This window comes from Amia ocellicauda, chromosome 8 (assembly GCF_036373705.1).
Source record: "Amia ocellicauda isolate fAmiCal2 chromosome 8, fAmiCal2.hap1, whole genome shotgun sequence".
NCBI lineage: Eukaryota > Metazoa > Chordata > Actinopteri > Amiiformes > Amiidae > Amia > Amia ocellicauda.
Genome location: NC_089857.1, coordinates 39,589,862 through 39,609,202, shown reverse-complemented (window position 1 = coordinate 39,609,202; position 19,341 = coordinate 39,589,862). Strand labels below are relative to the sequence as shown.

At 38.8% G+C, this 19,341-nt stretch overlaps 3 protein-coding genes across 3 annotated transcripts in view; all 3 read right to left on the bottom strand.

The window, feature by feature from the left end:
- chsy3 (chondroitin sulfate synthase 3) overlaps window positions 1-3,071 on the bottom strand; it is a 105,899-nt gene extending 102,828 nt beyond the window's left edge. The window contains exon 1 of the mRNA XM_066711368.1: window positions 1,704-3,071. Coding sequence (XP_066567465.1) covers window positions 1,704-2,325 — 622 coding nt within the window. The 5' untranslated portion in view covers window positions 2,326-3,071. The remainder of the gene's footprint in view (window positions 1-1,703) is intronic.
- minar2 (membrane integral NOTCH2 associated receptor 2) lies at window positions 2,800-12,378 on the bottom strand. The gene is made up of 6 exons (XM_066711760.1): window positions 12,220-12,378; window positions 11,980-12,015; window positions 11,355-11,600; window positions 7,013-7,188; window positions 5,495-5,557; window positions 2,800-3,112 (listed from the first exon to the last, which is right to left on the bottom strand). Exons 1-6 carry the CDS (start codon window positions 12,376-12,378, stop codon window positions 2,800-2,802), a joined length of 993 nt encoding a protein of 330 aa, XP_066567857.1.
- Window positions 12,379-13,021: 643 nt separating this feature from the next.
- The window catches only part of LOC136755019 (A disintegrin and metalloproteinase with thrombospondin motifs 19), a 67,631-nt gene continuing 61,311 nt past the window's right edge, over window positions 13,022-19,341 (bottom strand). Inside the window, exons 22-23 of the mRNA XM_066711367.1 lie at window positions 17,865-18,042; window positions 13,022-16,108 (exon numbers count right to left, since the gene is read on the bottom strand). Coding sequence (XP_066567464.1) covers window positions 15,957-16,108; window positions 17,865-18,042 — 330 coding nt within the window. The 3' untranslated portion in view covers window positions 13,022-15,956. The remainder of the gene's footprint in view (window positions 16,109-17,864; window positions 18,043-19,341) is intronic.

Sequence of the window (19,341 nt, the reverse complement as noted above, 5' to 3'; positions counted from 1 at the left end):
GTGGAGCAGTAGTTAGGGCTCTGGATGCTGGAGTGGAGGGTTGTGGGTTCAATCCCAGGTGGGGGGCCCTGCTGTGGTACCCTTGAGCAAGCTACTTTACCAGTAAAAATGCCCAGCTATATAAATGGGTAAAAATAATATGATATGTTGTAACAATAAGGGTGTCTGCTATGAAAAAATATATAAATAATAATTATTAATAACAATAATAATCAACATAACAGAAACAGGCACATAATGGGGAAGGACATAAACACAATTAACAAAGAGATGTCAGTCACCCGCCCCAGGGGTCCGTGACAACTTCCAATCCCTGCAGATGTGGATTTATGAATTCATTCAGTTATTTGCTTCAGACTGACTGTTAGTTTGGCTCTCTAAAGAAGGCCTCACACAATCGCCCTGGATGTCTAGAGCACGTCTGAGGCTGATGTGACCAGGGCTGGGGGGGTTAAACCACTTCACCTTTATTCTCATTTGATTCATTAGGTCTTCACCCTGCGTTTGCAAACTGAAAAGGGGTTTGTGTGATGAATTTTGCCACGTTATAAATCACAGGTGCAAAACAGAAATGGAAAGCTCTTACACAAACGTGTTTACTTTGACAAAATTACATTTTAAGCAATGTTTTTGTCCTGACGGCATTAATGACAATTCCAGCATCAAGACATACCAAACCCTATGGGGTAAACTACTGCCCGTGCCACATGACACCACAGCTGGCACAGTGTTGGTCAGCCAGGGACACATGCTAACACTACAAATAATACAAATCTGTTTGAATGGTGGTGAATATAAATGTGACCCATTCAAAATACCATCAGACTAGTGACAAACAGACTTAAAATTGAAGTTCCCTAAACAAAAACTAAAACAAAAATCACACTATGAAGTGTAGACAGAATGAATGCTTTGCACAGCTCTCTATTTCTAGAGAATATTCCGAGGTTGTGTGTGTTGGTCATGAACAGGAAACTGCAATGTCTTTTGGGTGCTTTACAGTTAAAAGTGAGCTTTCGGTATCCCTGAGGCACTGTGCTCACAATGGTGCATTTCTGAACAGGGAGTTTGTATTTGTTTGGCTATTTTTCAAAACTATTGAGGAAGGGCGATAGCAATAATAGTCATAAATCTGGGATCGCCTGGTTGCTGTGGTTTTTGCTTAAGTCGATGCATTTCAGAGTACAGCTTTTCCCCATCTGTCACTAATAAGAGCGATGCAGACACCAATGCCAACGGGTTACTGAAAACAATGCATGCACCAACACACACAATCTTGATCAGTGTACTGGATATTAATATATAATTAAGGAGGGAAAAAAACAGATAACCACAATAGTAAAGGAAACGGAAAAAGTGCATGACAGAGGTGTACTGACAGCTGAAAGTCATGCTCGTTTCCGTTATGTATAAGTCAATTAACTGGCATACGGTGCTTTTTTCAAGCTGTGGCCTATATGTAGGCTCTTTTTATATGTGTTGTTCTTGTTGGCATTTTATCATTGATGGACTTTTGTAAAGAAATGTTTCTTATGCTAAACCAAGGTTGCATTTGCACGTTTACAAATGTTCAGGCTGAAGTCAAGTAACTGTTCGGGTAATGGACACATGTGTTCAACACGTCCACGTCTGTTACACAGTATTCAACCCAATAAAAAGGTTAACATGTTGCCTTTTAAACTTGTAACTGGGAAGGTATTCACCTCGTATGTAGACGTCATCATCTGCCCTCATAAACCACTCGTATTTATCCAAGTAGTGGTCGTGCATGTACTTCAGCATCATGAAGGACTTCTTCTGGGGGGGATAGGAGTCGTCGACCCCGGCCAGCGACACCACGGGGATGGGGGAGGACACGGGCACCAGGTCGGAGCCCTCGCTGGAGTAGAACTCCACCTGCCCGGGGATGGAGCGCGTCCAGGTCCGGTGTGCGGCCACGGCTCGGGAGTCCAGGTACTTCTTGGCGGTCATGACACCCACGTAGAGAAAATGCCGCGGCCGCCGGATGGGTCCCCCCCCGTCCCCGCTGCCGTTGCTAGTCCTGTACCGGCTCTCCTCCTCTTCCTCGCTGTCCTCCCGGCTGGCAGCAGGGCTCCCCCCGTCCCGGTGCCACGCATGGCTGCTGGCGCTGCTGCCGAGGCTCTCCGATGCCAGCGCCTTGCCCACGCCAGCCGCGGCGTTGCTGTAGTAGGAGCAGATGGTGGATTTTCTCTTCTTGCCACTGAGGTCCACCACCCGGGGCACAATGAGCCACGAAGCCGCGGTGAAGCCCAGGATCAGCCCCAGGATCACACTCACCCAGGGTCTCCGGGACCTCACGGCCATGGCGAAATAAATAGTTGCAATGAAATCGAGTGAAAACTAGGCAGGCGAGTCTTGGGAGCGGTGATCACTCACAGATCATCAGAAGTCGGTCCACAAGTCATGCTACCTGGGCAAGAGGACGGGGCTCCCTTGTGCATCCTTAAATAACATGCTTAAAAATAAATAACACATAAATACATCCGAGGACAGTGCTGTGCCACCGCAACACACTGTCACAGGCAGCGGCTCTGGTGCTGCTCTATCTGTAATGTCCAGCGCGGCGGCAGAAGTTGCAATAATAACGGGGCTGCTTTCTCCTTTCCATGGGAAAGAGTGGCTGCATTTGATCCGGGAAAAAAGTTGACTTCTTCGGCTCCGCTTCCCCGAGGAGATCTCCCCCCACCACCGCGGGCTTACGCGCAACCCAGCCCGGGCGCCAGCGTCCTCTGAATCCCCCAAAAGTTCGCCCGCTGCCCCGACTTCATGCCGCTAAAGTTAACGCATCAACATTAAAGATCTCCCCAGCGCTAATTTCCACTTCTCCCTCAAGTCGCGCTCCTCCTCCTCCTCCTCCTCCCAGCCCGGCTCGCCATTTTGTTCACAACTTGACGTCAGGGGTAAATAAGTTTGCGCTCTCCCCGGCCCCCTTCTCTGATTTCTCCGCTTTTCCGAGCAGGCGAGCTGCTGGTATAAATATTCATCGCCGCGCAGGGAAGTAACGGAGAGAGCAGTTCTGGTCGGCCCGGCGCAGGGACGGGGCGGGGGCGGGGCCACGGCTGCGAGAGGCTCCTCCCCCTCCGCAGACGTCCTGAGGGTTCAGTGGAGGAGCGGGCCGTCCAGCGTTATTGCGCTTAAATGTGCGATATTGCGGTGGATTTGGGCGTCGTGGTGCAGATGAATAAGTATCTTTGCTTCTTCACCAGCGCTGTGCAGTAAAGAAATGAAATGTTTGGGTTTGAATGCACAGATACTCGCCTGCAGCTGCACAGGAAGAGTGACACGTGTATCATGGGGGGGGGACTTTTTTCTTCTTTCAGTAACGTGAGTTGTTCAGTGAGAAGTTGCACATTGCAGCTGTGTTTTAATACAAGGCAAAGGGGGTTAAGGCCAAAAGGGTGTGGAGTTTAAATCTGGTATGGGTGGATGGGTCGATGTTTTGATTTAATTGCAGCCTGTTTCATTTGACTTCAAAGGAGAGTCCAGGGGAGATGTTTGCAATAATCACTGTTTCAATGGTTTGTTTAAAACAATCCCGTTGCTTTGTAGACGATTGTAAACTTAATAAGCATTTGAATATCAGTGGTATTTGCATGCAGTATATACATGGTCAGGCCTTATCCCACTCAAATGTGACTACAAATTACCACTCTGAAACCTTGATCAGGCAGCACTATATTACAAGTGGCAGGATCTCCATAAAGTAATGCATTGAATAAAATGCCATTTTGCAGGCAATGCATGGCACCGGCCATGGTACTTTATCTGAAAGGTTAATCTATTGTATATGACAAATCCCAGGTATTGCTATGTATGTGTAGGATGATTTATGCCAATAGGAGATTGATGGTTAGGAGAAAAATGATCTGAAGCACAATAGCTTTCCAATCTTGTATGGTGATTCACAATCAGTGCTCTGGGCAATATATCTTAATGTTTCATAGAACAAACAGTAATTATTTACTGAGAGCAAAATGGACAAAAATGAAGCGACACGGGTACTTCAGGACTGGGATTTAAAACCACTGGTATAAACAACAGAACATTTTCTGTCTTTGTGTCAGTTAATATCACCATATCACAAAGAAAGAATCCAGGTGGCTTTGCCTCTGTCAATAAGCCTTTATTTGCATGTATAGATACATATATTAATCATTAACCAAAGTGTATTTTATTAAAAAATGTATTTATTACACCTTAAAATAAAGCAAAAATAAAAACATTAAATTACTATATTTGATCTCCTGCTTCAATGTAAGAGAGGATTCAAAAACATGAATTGGGTTTCACAATTTTTCTGACTGATATCTAGGAAAATGGAATAACACGTTAATGTTATTTATATTTATTCACAAAAGGCCTGGACATGCAATTGTGTAATTGAATATAGTCTGGGCACGCTGCATTGGTTATTCATTTTAACCTGATTAAGAAGAACTTACACAAAAAAAGAACTAATAAAGAACTTCCAGTTTATGTACCCTCACCCTCTCATCCATCTTCATTTTACCTCCTGTTTTGAAAATGATTATGAAATAGAAAACAGAAATATATATAATAAAAGAAAAGAACAGGATATTTCCTGTTTTGATTGCATAGGTCAGCTAACAATGCATTGCCCTAATATCAGAAGGCAACTAGTATTTCATCTTCAAATGTCATAAAATGGAAATGTGCTAATATCATTTTGTTTGTGCAACACCTAATTGCACTGGCATTTATAAAAACTAAAAAAACTAAACATAATATTTTGTGATTTATTAGAACTTGCTATTCCAGTCATATTGTATCAGCAAAGGTTATGGGATTGTGAACTTAAAGTTTAAGCAGTATGGTACCAGAGCTCCTTCTAGTGGTGGAAAACAATATGAGCAATGTCATTATTTAATGCAGTTTGTGTTTCCAAAAAGTTAGTCTGTATTGCAAACTTCTGGAAGGAAGAAAGAGAAAAAGAAGAAAGGTATAGTTATAACTTTGATGCACAAATTCAGTTTTTTTGTTATATTATTATAACTTTTACCTTCCATGCTTTGTCATCATTTGGTACGATCTTGTTAAATGTATTTTAATTATGAAGGTACCCAATAGAAAATACCTAATTAGGACATATAATCTTCACACACTGTCCAGAATGTTAACAGAAGAAGATGTACAACCTTGAATTCATTAAACAGAAAGATATAATCAGGAAGGGGGGGAAATAAAAGTAACTGCATTTGTTTTTTAATTCAGAAACCTGCAGACTGCAGAGATTTGTCTTTTATGCAGAATTGACATGAAAAAGAGGAAACTAAATTGTCTCTGATGAACAGTGAGGTCACTCGATGTGACAGCGTTCATACTGAAGGCTCCTGACAGTGTCAAAGCAATTCTGTCAGCTGGTGATGAATGACACAAAGTGTAGTGAGACACTGGGCAGCAAGTGATTATCAGGCAGCTTTATAGATATTTTTAGATGTGTACACACTCTCACTGTATCACCTTGATTTCATATCCCATCTTGTCTGGGGGGTTTGCCAGGGGATGTCCAGCCTGACTGTGAAAAGATGTCCGCAAAATAACACTGTCTCAGAACAGGCAGAATCTGGGCCAGAATTCAACCGAGTCCCCCCTGACAGGGATGAATACAGAAATTATATTTAATAGACTCAGTACAGCTCTGGAAACAAAAAAAAAAACAACACCATCTTGATAAGAATACGAAGACTTCGTTCCCACCCTAAACATATTAATGGCAAGTCTAAATACAACATTGCAACTCAGATAAAATATGCATTGACAATGATGATCATGCCAAATGACTTCATTCTAGCATGATTTAAGATTGTTTTAAAATAAAAATAGTATATAGGCTAGTATAGGAAGCATTATTAAAAGCTTATTAACAATGCTTGTGTCTGTTCCACTGGGCCATAAGAACACCACTAATGTGCTAATTCATCTCAGTGACCTTTGATAATACCTTTATGTGTCCATAAAGGATGGGTCAATAAAGAGTTTTAATATCTACTATATGCAATATTTCTATTTAATGGGAAGTGTTACAAGTAATAACTGTAACTGCTTCTGGGTTGCTTCTCGTAGAGTAAGACCATTAAACACTCCCTTCTTCAGTCCCAAAGAATTTACTGGGGCATTAAATTAGTATTTTTAATCATTTTGTTGAAAAGGAAAACATTGAGGAAAAGCATCTACTTCTGAATTTTCTATTAGTTCATTAGTCGACTGTTTGGCTCAAGGAAGGGGAGTTATTTGTTTATGTTTTCTGTAGCTGGCAAAAAGGTTTATATTTTTTGTTTTTATGAACCTTGATTAACAAAAACAATTTGTATATTTGTTGTCCATACTTTAGGGAATAATATTTCCAAGTGAATATGATAACATGGATAGGGATGAACACACCAGTAGTTTTAACTGACAATATAAAAAACTACTAGCATTGCTGTGCCGGGTGTATTCAGACCTTTGAGCCATACTGTACACACACAGAGTTATACAAATACACGTATTACGTTTTATATTATAATATTTATGAACATGAAAATATGTATGTTACTTAAAATACAGATCCTGAAAGGAGTTCACACTGACAGAGTCCACGGGTGGTTCTGCTTTGTGAAATTATCAAACAGACGACCACTGTGTACTTTACATTGTTAGATCAAGCGTTCAAAAAATGAAAAGAAAACAATATAGACATAAGTAATAACCTACAGAAAATGTATACAGACAACACATTTCTATGCAATGAAATACATATCAATAGGACACTAAGCTTTAGAAACTGTGTTCAGTATTGTGTATCCTGTCATTTGATATTGTTTGCATTAAAAATATAAGTAAGAACAAATAATTCCTGACACAAACCAAACATTAATAATTAGAAATCCCTGCTATTATGACATGAAACAATGTTACATTTTACGTGACAAAATATCTTTGTGACTGAATATTTATTTGGCAGCTTAAATTCATATTTAATTAATGTTGCGTGACTAAAACGGGCACAGTGACAATTACTATGACAACACATACTAACACAAGGATTAGGGTGACTATTTTGATAATTTTGTTCCTTTTCTGTTCCATCTCTGTCTTTTTCAATAAGGAGTCGTAGCCTGGGGTATAGAGGTCTTCCATCCAAAAATTGAGGTTGCTGGGGTCTTCCTGCAAAATAAATAAAAATTGACTTTTCATGCCTTTAATGAAGCACACAAACTAAAGCTGGCCTTTAAATACATTGACTCAGGGATCTGTCTTCTAGCAATGTTCAGGGAAAATAAATAAATATATGGTGAATCCTTGTATCATTTTATTATTATCAGTTTCTTCCTCAAATATGGGAGGACTAATTGTCTTGCCTTTTTCTTTATTCTTATTCTTATTCAACCTAAGTTGTAAGTAGACAATGTTAATATTCAGGCTTTACTTCAGAAGGTCCTGGTATCTGTGTCCTGAAGTGGAACAGACTGACACCTGACATATGAGGATTAACTGGAAGCAGATGTGTCAAATGTATTATTTCTACTGTCATGTGCTGCCCCTGAACAGGCAAGGTCTTGATTCAGCGGTTTATACACACTATATATAGACACTTCCATATCACACGTGTGTCATCTGTTGTCTTTCAAATCATCAGAATAAAATGATACATGTGGCATGTCTCTACTCTTAACCATGGAATTCACAATTTGGTCTGAGATACACAGCTCACTACGTGCAAAGTTTGATAAACAAGAAAAAGAACATTGTTTTTAAACATCACAGTGACAAAGGAGCCTAATAGCTAACTCTTAAACTTAAATCGGTAGCCTTGATATGATCATATTTGACTTTTGTTTTTGTTTATTGTTTTTTTTGTCTGTGAAATTTAGCAGTTAGCATCAAAGTAGTCGTGGTGGAGATGTGAGGAAGCACCATCTGAAATACATGATGATGGTACTGCTCTAATGTAATGTGTCTACACACTGTATTCCCATCTTCTATTAGTCATTTCCCTTCTGCACTCACGGAGTTATGACAATCAATCAGTCAGTCATTATTTATTATAGTGCCCTTCACAAAGGAATTGCCCGAGTGTGTATATGACATTGTCTTTGTTAGACAATGTTTATTTCCCGTTCATTGTTAGTCTGTTCTATCCTGTTAGTTTACAGAAGATTTACACCACATCACTGCACAAGCATGTGGGCTGTATCTTAGATCTTAGTGCTGCTATATTCACTTGTACGACGCTATGTCTGCTTTCTAGATAAGAGTGGATTTGGCCTAAAAACAACCTCACAATGTGTCACCCTGAGAGGTAATCGTGGTAAAATTATGCATAGTTGCACTTCTGTGTCCAGTCATATAATATAACAAATATTTCATTTCTAAAGATTCAAATTCTTTCCACACCGAAACTAACTGAAGAGGGGTGACCTACCCAAAGTGTTTCAATAAGAACAGAGCAGCCAAATATGGGATTGATGTTGAAAATCACAATTTATTCTGTTCCATGTCTGCATCCTGTTTGTGTAGGAATGTTCCTTTCAGTTGTGGTCGAGATCTCTCCAGCCTTTATATGGCCTAGGGTGTATTTAGAGACTTTTCCAATTCATAAGAAAGGGAATTACCATCCGCTAACTCAATATTTTTTAAACATAATTCACATTTGCAATTCTCAAAACCAAAAATACAAAACAAAAGCAGACTGTCTGTAACCAGAGACCAGAGAGACTGTACTGAATTAAGCTGATAATAAAGCATCTCTTTCGGTTGATATTCCAGTACCTGCAATATCCCAATGGATTGACAATATATCTAAACCTATATGTATAGATCTGATTCTTTCAAATCCTAAATTAGAAGGAATTTCTTTCTATTAAGCAGATGCAATATACAGAAGGCATGGAAAGGTGTTTTGGTGCATGAATGTGCTTCTGTGTTGAAAAGGTGCTTTATACCGCCATTTATTACAATGGAACTGCACTCACTTTGAAATGGAAATGGGTGGCACCAAAGTTTAGTCTTTTGGCAAGACGCAAGAAGATCTCATTAATGATAAAGTTCTTGGCTGCTCAGACACTGTGGATGTGGCACTCTGGGATATTTCAGCTGCATTTTGGTTGTTGTTTAATAGCTTTTGTCACTGATTAACTGAGTGTGTATGCTTTATTTTCATGCAAAAATCAAAGACTGTGGTCATTATTTGTCAGGATTGAAAAAATCTTAATACATTAATATATTTATGGGCTTTCAGCGTTTGAGCGATAAATATCCTGTCTCTGGCGGTAACAAGAGAAAGGTAGTTCTGGAAACTCGGTTGAGATGGTAACGGGATGCATTAGACTCTGGAGCGTGTTGGTGAGATACTGCTACTTTTCTAAGGTCTTTTCTGCAACCATTTAGCACTCATGATCCTCTGTTGTTGAATGAAATGGGAGTTCAATTAATCGGGCGTCTGTGCTTTTCTCCTTTGTGAAAGAGAGCAACATGATTTGATTAATGTAGTTACAGATAACGGGGTCTTGCATTTCAAGTCTCTCTTTTGAAAGGAATATAAAATGTTCAGAGTTTTTAACTTGGTTGGATGGCCTTGTACAATACCACTTTGTTCCTAGCCTCATGTTAGGACTGTCTGTCACACACCGTTACATGTCCTTTGCTTACATATTGGGTGTTTCTGTATTTGGAGTGCTGTAAGGATCAGCTCTGGGGATAAAACAACTCAATATGTAGGCTATGCTTCCTCTGAGTGCAGTGATGTTCTGGCATTCAGTCTCCTGGTGATACAGATGTTACTACACTGTACCTTTTACAGGCTGTTCATCCTAACTTTTAGTTGCATCACATTTACCATTATAATTCCTCATTCTGTGAACTCCCTAAATCTGCTGCAAAAGCTTCTTAAGTCTCCTGTTGCCGGAATTGATTTTAAAATACTCCTGCAGACTTTTTTAAATTCTCTACAGCACAGACCCATCTAATTATATTCCCCCGTGATCCCTCTCTTTGTGGTGCTGATGGTGGCATTTTAAACTCGCCTAACATCCCTGTAAAGACAGTGGGTGGCAGTGGGTGTAAGTCCTTGCCAGAGTCGTTGAAACATTACCTTCCATAACTCCTTTTTGACAGTGTTTTTTTTTTCTGCAATTTAAATGATTTTACTAAGATCTTTAACCAATACATATTTTACAACTTGCAACCAACTTTACAACCCCTATGAAAGGAACTTGGTAAGTAAATGCAGCACAACCTGGAGGTCCGTAATGTTCACCTCACTGCTTCAAACTCAGTCCAGACTGAGGACATACATCGAAATGGAGTGAAAACAGATTAAGTACAGAACACCGGAGGCCCCAGTTTTATATAGAGAGGAGAAACGGGGGTGTATGGAACCAGTTAAAAAGTCATGATGCTGCTGCCCTTCTACCAGATCAATGGGATCGGGTGGTTACTTGAAAATGCAAGAATGCTGAGGCAGCCAGTGCCCCAGTTTGGGTGTACAGTTCCAGCTTAACCCAACATCTGAAAGAGCGGCAGGAAGGCGAACGCACACGTATTGATTTTCAATCTCTGGCTGAAGACTCTGGCTTTACCCTGTGAACCTGATCACTGGAGGTAAGTGAGATCTTGAACTGTGGAAGACAGCTCAGCTCAGGTCCTTCTCACCTAGCTTAGGTGAATGTCACAGATGTTTAGTTCTTCTTTTCGTATCTTCCAATTTACCGAGACGTGTTTGTGTTTGTGTTTGTATTGGGGACCGCTGTCTTCATTCTCTGCTGATGACACTATAACTACAGTGGGAATTCCTCATTCGTATTCCCAGACAATCCAAACATGGCTTTTTGTGTCTTTGTATCGGTTTTCTATGATGGTCTGGTTGACAGATCGTCAATGGCGGCAGTCATCCATGACGTCACTGCCCTTTGACTTGTGAGTCGACCCGCTATTTATATTACTGTATTATGACAGTTGCAGCACAGAAGTCCACAGAAAGCATTTAATTTGACAGATGAGGATGCCTGAAACATAGCAGGCATTTAAATATGTTTTAAATTAATCAGGGGACTTTAACTATCAATTTTCCTTCACTTTAAAATATTTTAATTTAAAATCTAGGAAATGAAGACAATTGTTTTCAGCCCATTCTGAATGAATAGTTTAATTTTACTCATTCAATCTTTTCCATTCATCCATATTGGTTCAGAAAGACTAAAGAACATGACAGAACTACATGCAGTGCATTCTCTGAAGAAAAGCTGTGGTGGACAGCATTTTGGTTAATTTAGTATGAATATCTTTAGTGAAAAAGTATTACATCCATCTGTACACCTCTCTCTGTTATTTACCTTTAAATAGTCTTCCAGGTTTGAGTGCACCGAATGGCGGTCATACTCTTGAACAGTCCAGGAGGGCTGTGTTTTCCTCTTCTCCCAGCCATCAACAGTCCTTATGTCTGAGAACAGGGGGTTGCTCTTGATCTTTGATTTCAAGGTGACGGTTGTGATGTGTTTCCCAAGGGCTTTGTCAATGAGCACTGGGCTGCCCGCCACCGATTTCCGGCCATAAGTGTCCGTCAGAGCTTTCTTCTCTTTCTGCAGGAAATTAGAAAAACGAGAGAGAGTAACAATGTGTGAGGAGCTGTTTCTGGTGACACTGACACCAAACATCAAAATGTCTAAGGTCAGAGTTTAGATTTTAGTTATCCACTATGCAGGAACTAGCTGTTATTACCATTTACATGTTCAATGGGAGTTTAAAAACAACAACAACAAAAACAAAAAACATAGCCTTAATAGATACATTTTGAAAAAAGACATAGGGAACATGTAGAAATTGAGAGAGAGAGAGAGAGAGAGGAAGGTTGGGATACGACTTCACTATTTACTTACAATAAATACATAATTTGTCTTGTTTTGGAAAATATCTCGAAGAATTCAGAATAGCATAAGCAAATGGGAACACACAACTCACCAATCCTCTCCAGTCGAAACAATCATTATTATTATTATGTCAAATATTCAAAACCTTCTTAACATCAGACCAATCTCTTTCCATTTACTGTAACAGATTTTGGTTTAAAATAAAGACTATGGACAGTCCTTAACCAATACTCAAAGTTCAGCAAAGGTGATAGTAGCCTTGTTTGTTTTGGTCCTACATCCTGTATTATTGTTTCACCTCAGAGTTCAGGCATCGCATATAAAGGCCTACCTGCTGGTAGACTCTGTTCTGCCACTGCCTCTGTCCCGACAGAGCTGCCCCGGCGCTGAAGGTCGCCTGGGCAAAAGCCGGGTTCATGGGTAAAGACTTGACATTGAGCTGCAAGAACTTCTCAGGGTGATTATTGTTAGGAAGAACAGACAGATCCATGCTTTAGCGAGGCGCTCTTGAATTGAAATGCACCTGAACATGCTGGGTTAGGTAAGGTACGGCATTTCTGAATTATTTATGACACATAGCGGTTTCTGGCAGGTGTGTGAAACATTATCTGTCTATGTTCCACATTTGGAGGGCATAAAAAGAAAAACAGGCATCTCAGTATAGTAAGGTTTGAGTGGAATAAGGTGTGTCCACTGGACTGTTGTCACTTGTCAAAGAAAACAATAGTTGCTAACAGCTTTAACTCTAGACGAAGCTCATTCTGCTCTTGTGTCATTAGGTGAATATATTATTTTTCATTTTTTATAACTTGTATAAGTGGAGTATAGAAGCAGAAGTATACAGAACAACACAAATTGTGATACCTCTATTGTAGTTTCATATAAGATGCATTTTCAAATAGTGTTGTTAAGGAGTTTAATAACAATAAACAATAAACAAAAACGTATTACCAGAAGAGTGAACTTAAAACTGAACTAATTTCAGACATTATTAAGAGAGAAACAAACCTGAGAATAAGGAATAAGGAAGTGAAGAAAGAAAAAGGGAGAGGCTTATGTGAAAACTAATCTAGGGTTACACTTGTTTTTAGCCAACAGAAGAATAATGCGAATAATGACAAGAAATGCATAGGTAGGATTTTATTTTTTTATTGACAATGTAAGATCATGTGACTCATGTACAGAATGTATTTTCACAGAAAGAAAACTGAAGTCCCATAAAGTTTCACAAACATTTAGCAAAACTTACCAAAAATGAAATTACAAAAAAGGAAGTACAAAACAAACAAAAAAATACAACCTAAATTTAGGCTTAGCATATTGGTTAAGAGTAAAATGTTCATATCATACCAATTAAATACTTTGAGCTTTCAACATGTTTTCAACTGAATGACAGGAAGTTAAAACCAGGCAGTATTTATGCACCACAAGATGTCCTGACTGAAGACTTTTCAGGCCTAAACCAGTGCAACAGCAATTCAGTGTAAACATTTACAGTGTTTTTATTAATTATTATTATTATTATTGTTTTGTCCCTAAATACTTTTATTCAAGTATAGGCTGTGGGATAATACGTGCTACCAACAGATTAATATTGTGTTGATACTCTGTGAATGTATTCATAATATACAGCAGATTCTTTTCCTTTCAATGGTGGAGCAGCTGAGGTCAGTGTGACTGACAGCTCGGACCATTGCTGCACCTTTAAACGTGGCAGAAGACGCCAAGACAAATGTGAACAATAATAATATCTCTGCAAGTGGTGTAACAAAACAAAAATACAGAAATCTGAAAAGATAAATAATGTAAATAACAATGTAGCTTAACATGTGGTTTCCCGCTGTCCCTTTCGCTTAAACATCTGCAGATGAACAGAATAACGGTTCAAGTTTTCCGTTTATGACGTCAAACAAAAGGGATCTTTCCCTGAACCGTTCTGAGTGGAGGCACAGCGAGCCCCCTTCGGTAGTGATGAGCGACCAATGCAAATCTTCATTCATCCTTGGATCCTGTGTGCTAAATATTGGGTTAATTAAAAGCCCAGTCATTGAATCATGGAGTTTAGAACATCATTAATGCACGAAGAAATGCTGTCAAAATATCAAAACCTTTAGCAGAACTAAATACATTCTCCTTGGGGTTCCTGTGTCTGAGAGCAGGCAGCAATGAGGTGTGAAGGACACAGACACTGCAATAAGTCACTTAATAATAATCTCCATACCTGTTCAGCTCAATACAATCGAATCCCAAAACATCATCTATACAACAGTGGGCTTCTTAGGAAAAGATTAGCTTTAGTTCCATTCTGATCTGTTAAGATTTGAAAGCTCAAGCTCTGGGAGGCAAGTCTTGTAGGGGAGTGATTTAAACTAGTGCAATAACGAACCATGACTTGGCAGCCGCAGCTCATTCGTACTGCACTCTTCAAACAAGGGATACTGGATTAACTTGTATTGCAATGCTACTAATTTAATCCAAAATACAAATCTCTGCAGACAAACAGTCATTTAAATGAAGCACAGAATAATGAGACAATTTACTATGAGGAACTGGGGCAAAAGTTGCAAAAGTGAAGGCTAAACAAAAACCTCTGCTAAGGACCATGTCAAATCTCAAATATTTTCAAATAAACCTTAAGGCTTCAATACCTGGAATGTGTGTTTACCAAAAAGGTGTTTTAATTATGTTAAATTATGTTAACCATCTAAAATGGTTTCTTTGATCTGAATGAATCAATTCATACACTTAGCCACCTGATGGCGGTACAGTTCCATCACAAAAATGAGATTTGTCTGCCAATTCGGTCAACTATTTGTAACTGACATCCTAACACAAAAAAAGTATTTTGGCCTCAGTTCAGTAACATTTTCTTTTTCAGTCCTCAGCACAAAGTCATTTTCACAAGTTAGAGATCAAGTCATAAATAATAACATTGCTGATATTACTTGAATTTAATATACTTTTTTTTTTTTTAATGAAAACCGAAAGATTATTCACGCCAAAAAACATAGTGGCTCAATTGGTAAAACTTTCCACTTGAAGTACTGGCTGAAACTCCAGACGAGGTGTGTAATCTCCCTCCTGTTAGGACAAGGTTGGCTTCATGGTGGGGAACCGAGCTGAAAAACTGACAGTTACAAATAATATTTAAATAAATGTTATCAGACGCTCCGCACAGACATTGTATTTATGTGGATTCCAGTTCGCACATGCCTCAAGCTTGCCTCAAAATGTTTGAAGAATGAGAAGAGATTGAATTGCCTTAAGTCTTTCTGTGAAACAGAGTATTGATTAGATGAAGACACCATATATTCTATTATGAAGCAGACAAAAAAAAAAAGCTTCAGCGGACGTTTAAAAGTAGTATCAGGTGGTCAGGGGCAGCATTTAATTTGTGTTCTAAACATACATATCGGAAATATAGATTGTAGCCCAAATCACAATTTAGTCATCAGCACTAAAAAAACAAAAAACAACAACAATAAGATCCACTGCGATGCAACTCAGAGATTATTTCATATTTGTTTGAGTAGTTGCTCTTGAGGACAGAAAGTCTGCATAGTTGACTTCAAAGAAAAAACAGAAATATTTGGAATCTGTCGCAATAACAAGACTGTAACGAACACGAAAGGCCTCCAGCCCCCCGTGATATTAATGCAGAGATATGAGCTGCAATATTTTGTCCTCCTAATAAGTACCAACGATGTTTAAGATGCTTTGGGGTAATGGCATCAATTTCTCTTCTCTGCACCCAATTGTGTAATACCCAGTCCAAGATGCATTTCCATTTCATGTGTCATCTGTACAGTATAGACACTGTGGTGGCATCGTGAGTCGCTCCATTACTTTCAGACACAGTGAACATTGCTTCCAAAAGTGACATTGATTACAAAAAAATGCACATTTAGTGTAAAACATATTGTGTTTTTCCACAGACATATCTGAAACACAGAGTATAAGAATAAATTACACCAATTAAATTACCTGGTGGGAAAGTATTGGTTTCATTTGTGTGCATTTAGTTAATATAAATAAATTTGGGGTTTATGTTGCGTGTGTACACTGTTGTCAACTCTTCTGCTGCATTTTCTGTGCGTAAAAGTCTCTACAGGTCTCACAGCAGCGCTGGTACCATCGCATGTCCTGGCACAGGTTCTTCTCTCGTATTACTTTACAGTACACCGGCCACTGGTCTCGCAGGCACTTGAACGTTAAGGCAGCTAAAAGAGAACAGAGACATGCAATAAAAAACGTTCATTCAGCTGTTTGCGATGTTTGTGAAGCACATTTTTAGTTCAGTTGTGTTTTAAAGCCAGGGTTTCAAAACAAAATACTGTAGAGCGAAAAAACAAACCTGTATTTATTGTTGTTGTTCTACAGGTTTTTGCAACCCTGGCAAATGCTTTATACATATGTTTGTTACCATTAGAGGTCACTCTTCTGCAGTGCTGTTCTGTAATTACAATGTAGTTAATGGGGCGCACAGAACTGCAGCCTAGACCTTGTGAAGCCCTGTGTGTTTGAGGTCTTGCATGTGGAGAACTGAACATTAAAGGATGATTGTACTTTTCAGTTGCACAGAAATCAAAGCAGAATGTGAAGCCCACTTATTAATATATACATCTGCATCTCAAGGTCAGATTCTCCTGCATCGATATCTGTGATCCAGCTTTGGAGTCATAATGTTTCTTGATACATATTTTTACCAAACGCTCAAGGTGACCATGAAGCCAACTGCTTTTCTATAACATAAACCTGAAAAAAAAAAACCTGACGTGTTATAATGACACTCCGAGGCATGATTCACAGTGTTCCATTTGCACAGCCCTTGCATGTACGTAAGTTAAACTTTAATGTAACACAAATGTGTAAACATCAGTGTTTTCTAATTAATCAGATCACAAATGCCAGATATTTTACTGTCAGAGGAGATTTATGTGCAAAACGGTCACTTCAGAATAGTTCTCAGCAGCATGTTTCTATTCTTAAATGAAACCCAGAGAGCAGGAGGGTCAAAGTCAGCTCTGAGAAGGAAAGACTTACAGGACTATATCTCTGTTATGAGCCCATCTCAGATACTATGGCAACGCTAACTAACACATGGCTCATCATTCATCCTTCTTGTACTTGTGTTAACTGATCTTATCTGATCTCAAAACCATTAAAATGCCAAGAATAAGATGGAGTGTAAAGTATGTTCTGAGAATCACAATTACCGTTAAAAAAAACACTCTTAGTTGCGCACAGCCATAAAGTTGAACAGGGTGTGTTCATGAAAGTTCACAATTTTGAACATCAATTTAGAGTTGTAGTCATAGTTTTCAGGTCATAGTTTTGCTTTAATCTAGGGGGTACATCAAAATACATACAAAATCAATGACTTATAATGCAAGTCAACAAAAATAGCCAACTTTTATACATATTTAACAAAAAAAAAGGAACATTTATCAGTTTGGTGTCTGAAAAAGACAAATACTTGCTCGTCTCATTTGCTTTTTAAAGAGAAGAACGCTTTTGTCAGCTGCTGGATTTCATATTAGAAATAAGACCTTGACCACCTGTCTGGGAACTGGTTTTTCATTGCTGTTCTCTTCTCTAAATTCAGGCTTGTTTCTTAATTTGCCCCATTTCCAAACCACTTGTCAAATGCCTTTATAAGATAATAATTGGTTCAGGCAGAGTATACCACAGAAAAAATAAAACTATCCCTGAATCCCATAAGTTAAATACATATGTCCAAAGTCAGCCATGTACATTTCCACCAAACTAAGGGAAGGAACAGAATGAATGCTAATATATTCATTTTCCTTTCTCCCAGATACAGCATTAACTTATATTCCCTTCAAAATAAGAGCTACAGCTACAACGTGTTATTCGAACAGCATGTGTTAACACATATCATTGAAATAATAAAAGCAACGGGTTTATAAAATAAACCACCTGGTCTTTCATTCTGAGCCCCTCAGTCTCACTCACCTAGTCTTGGGGAGGTAATGGTGTTCACATTCACTTTCTCGTTGCAGGGCTGCTGGTGGCAGGGTCTGTAGGCCGCGGGTTTCTCCGAAGAGAAGCATTCATTGCCGTGTCGACCTGTGATCTTGTGCATACACTGAATCACCCTGGACTGCATCCCCTTCCCACAGGTGACCGAGCACTGCCAGGGTAAAGCACAGCAACACCGGCGTCACATACAGACCGATAACGAAGTGAAAGCAGGACTGGAGCACCAGCCGTCAACTTCATCATCTGAGATGTGTTTAATCCTCTGACGGTGAATCGCACCGTGAGTCTACCTCCTGATTCAAACTCAGTAATGGATGTGTTGAAGAAAGACATCCATGACAATACGGTTTGTGTCTCGTAGACACTGTCCCCTGAAAAGATGTGTATTATTGGTTGTATCAAATACCTGAGCAATGCTGTTGTAAGTCCGTACTGCTCTCCTCACATGAAGATGAATATTACGTAAAACATACACCTTATACCTTCAACGTGTCCTTAAACATAATAAGGAATATTGTTTTTCCATGTTTTATCACTTCAGTTCACTTGAAAACTAAAAGTTAATCATTTTAAAGTGATGTACCATGATATATATTTTCAAAACTAATATACTATAATATATAATTGTATTGGATATAAGCATGCCTTTCTATGTTTGTATGTTGTTTAAAAATAGTATTTCAAATGTTATCCCTTTGCACATCTAAATAAACACAAGGTGAATGTCTGTGTGTCTTTGTACTTTGGCTTAAACTGTGAAATCGGCCTATTTTAAAATAAATCCACTGTGCGTATTAAGAATGCATTACACACCCCACGATGCTGGAAAAGAAGTAACCAACCAGACTAGTGTGCCGCCTCAGGGCACCGGCGCTGTTTTCCTGAAACAAATTTGGCCAAGATCCTCTGCATGGATTGTAAAAAGAAAATATTGCACTTTAAAAGAAAAACACAGAGAATTTATTTAAAGTAAACGATCTGTGTTCTTTCTTTTATTTAGTTAGAATTCCCCTAATTTAACTTAAATATCCTCTCTTCCAGTTGGGTATTAATTTCTCAAAAGCATATCCCTGTAAAAATACGAAATAAGCCAATGACTATAACGAATCTTGAAGGTACTATTTTGGTCTTAAATATTTATTTTGCCACCAAACCCCAGAATTGATTACTTTATTTATTTGTAAAAGATGTTTGATATTTAGCATATATATATATATATATATATATATATATATATATATATATATATATATAGCTGGATGGGTTATGGAATATAAATCAACTGTAAAATTCCTTCAGAACCATTAGAAATAAGGAGAGTTGTGGGCTGTAGAAAGTGGGTCTTCTGCAAGGCAAGGTATATATTGCTCTTGATTGGTTTTCATTCAGACCCTAAAAAACGTTTCACTATTGCTCTGCAAAGCTTGGTGCCCCGACTTGGCCCTGATTG

Bases quoted from the DNA above. Each gene is read 5' to 3' on its own strand.
- minar2 (XM_066711760.1), bottom strand. From the start codon at position 12,378: ATGGATCTGTCTGTTCTTCCTAACAATAATCACCCTGAGAAGTTCTTG. The intron at 12,016-12,219 runs GTAGGCCTTTAT...AATATTTGACAT, and splicing joins AGAACAGAGTCTACCAGCAG to AATAATAATAATGATTGTTT. The intron at 7,189-11,354 runs GTAAATAACAGA...TTTATTTTGCAG, and splicing joins ACCTGGAAGACTATTTAAAG to GAAGACCCCAGCAACCTCAA.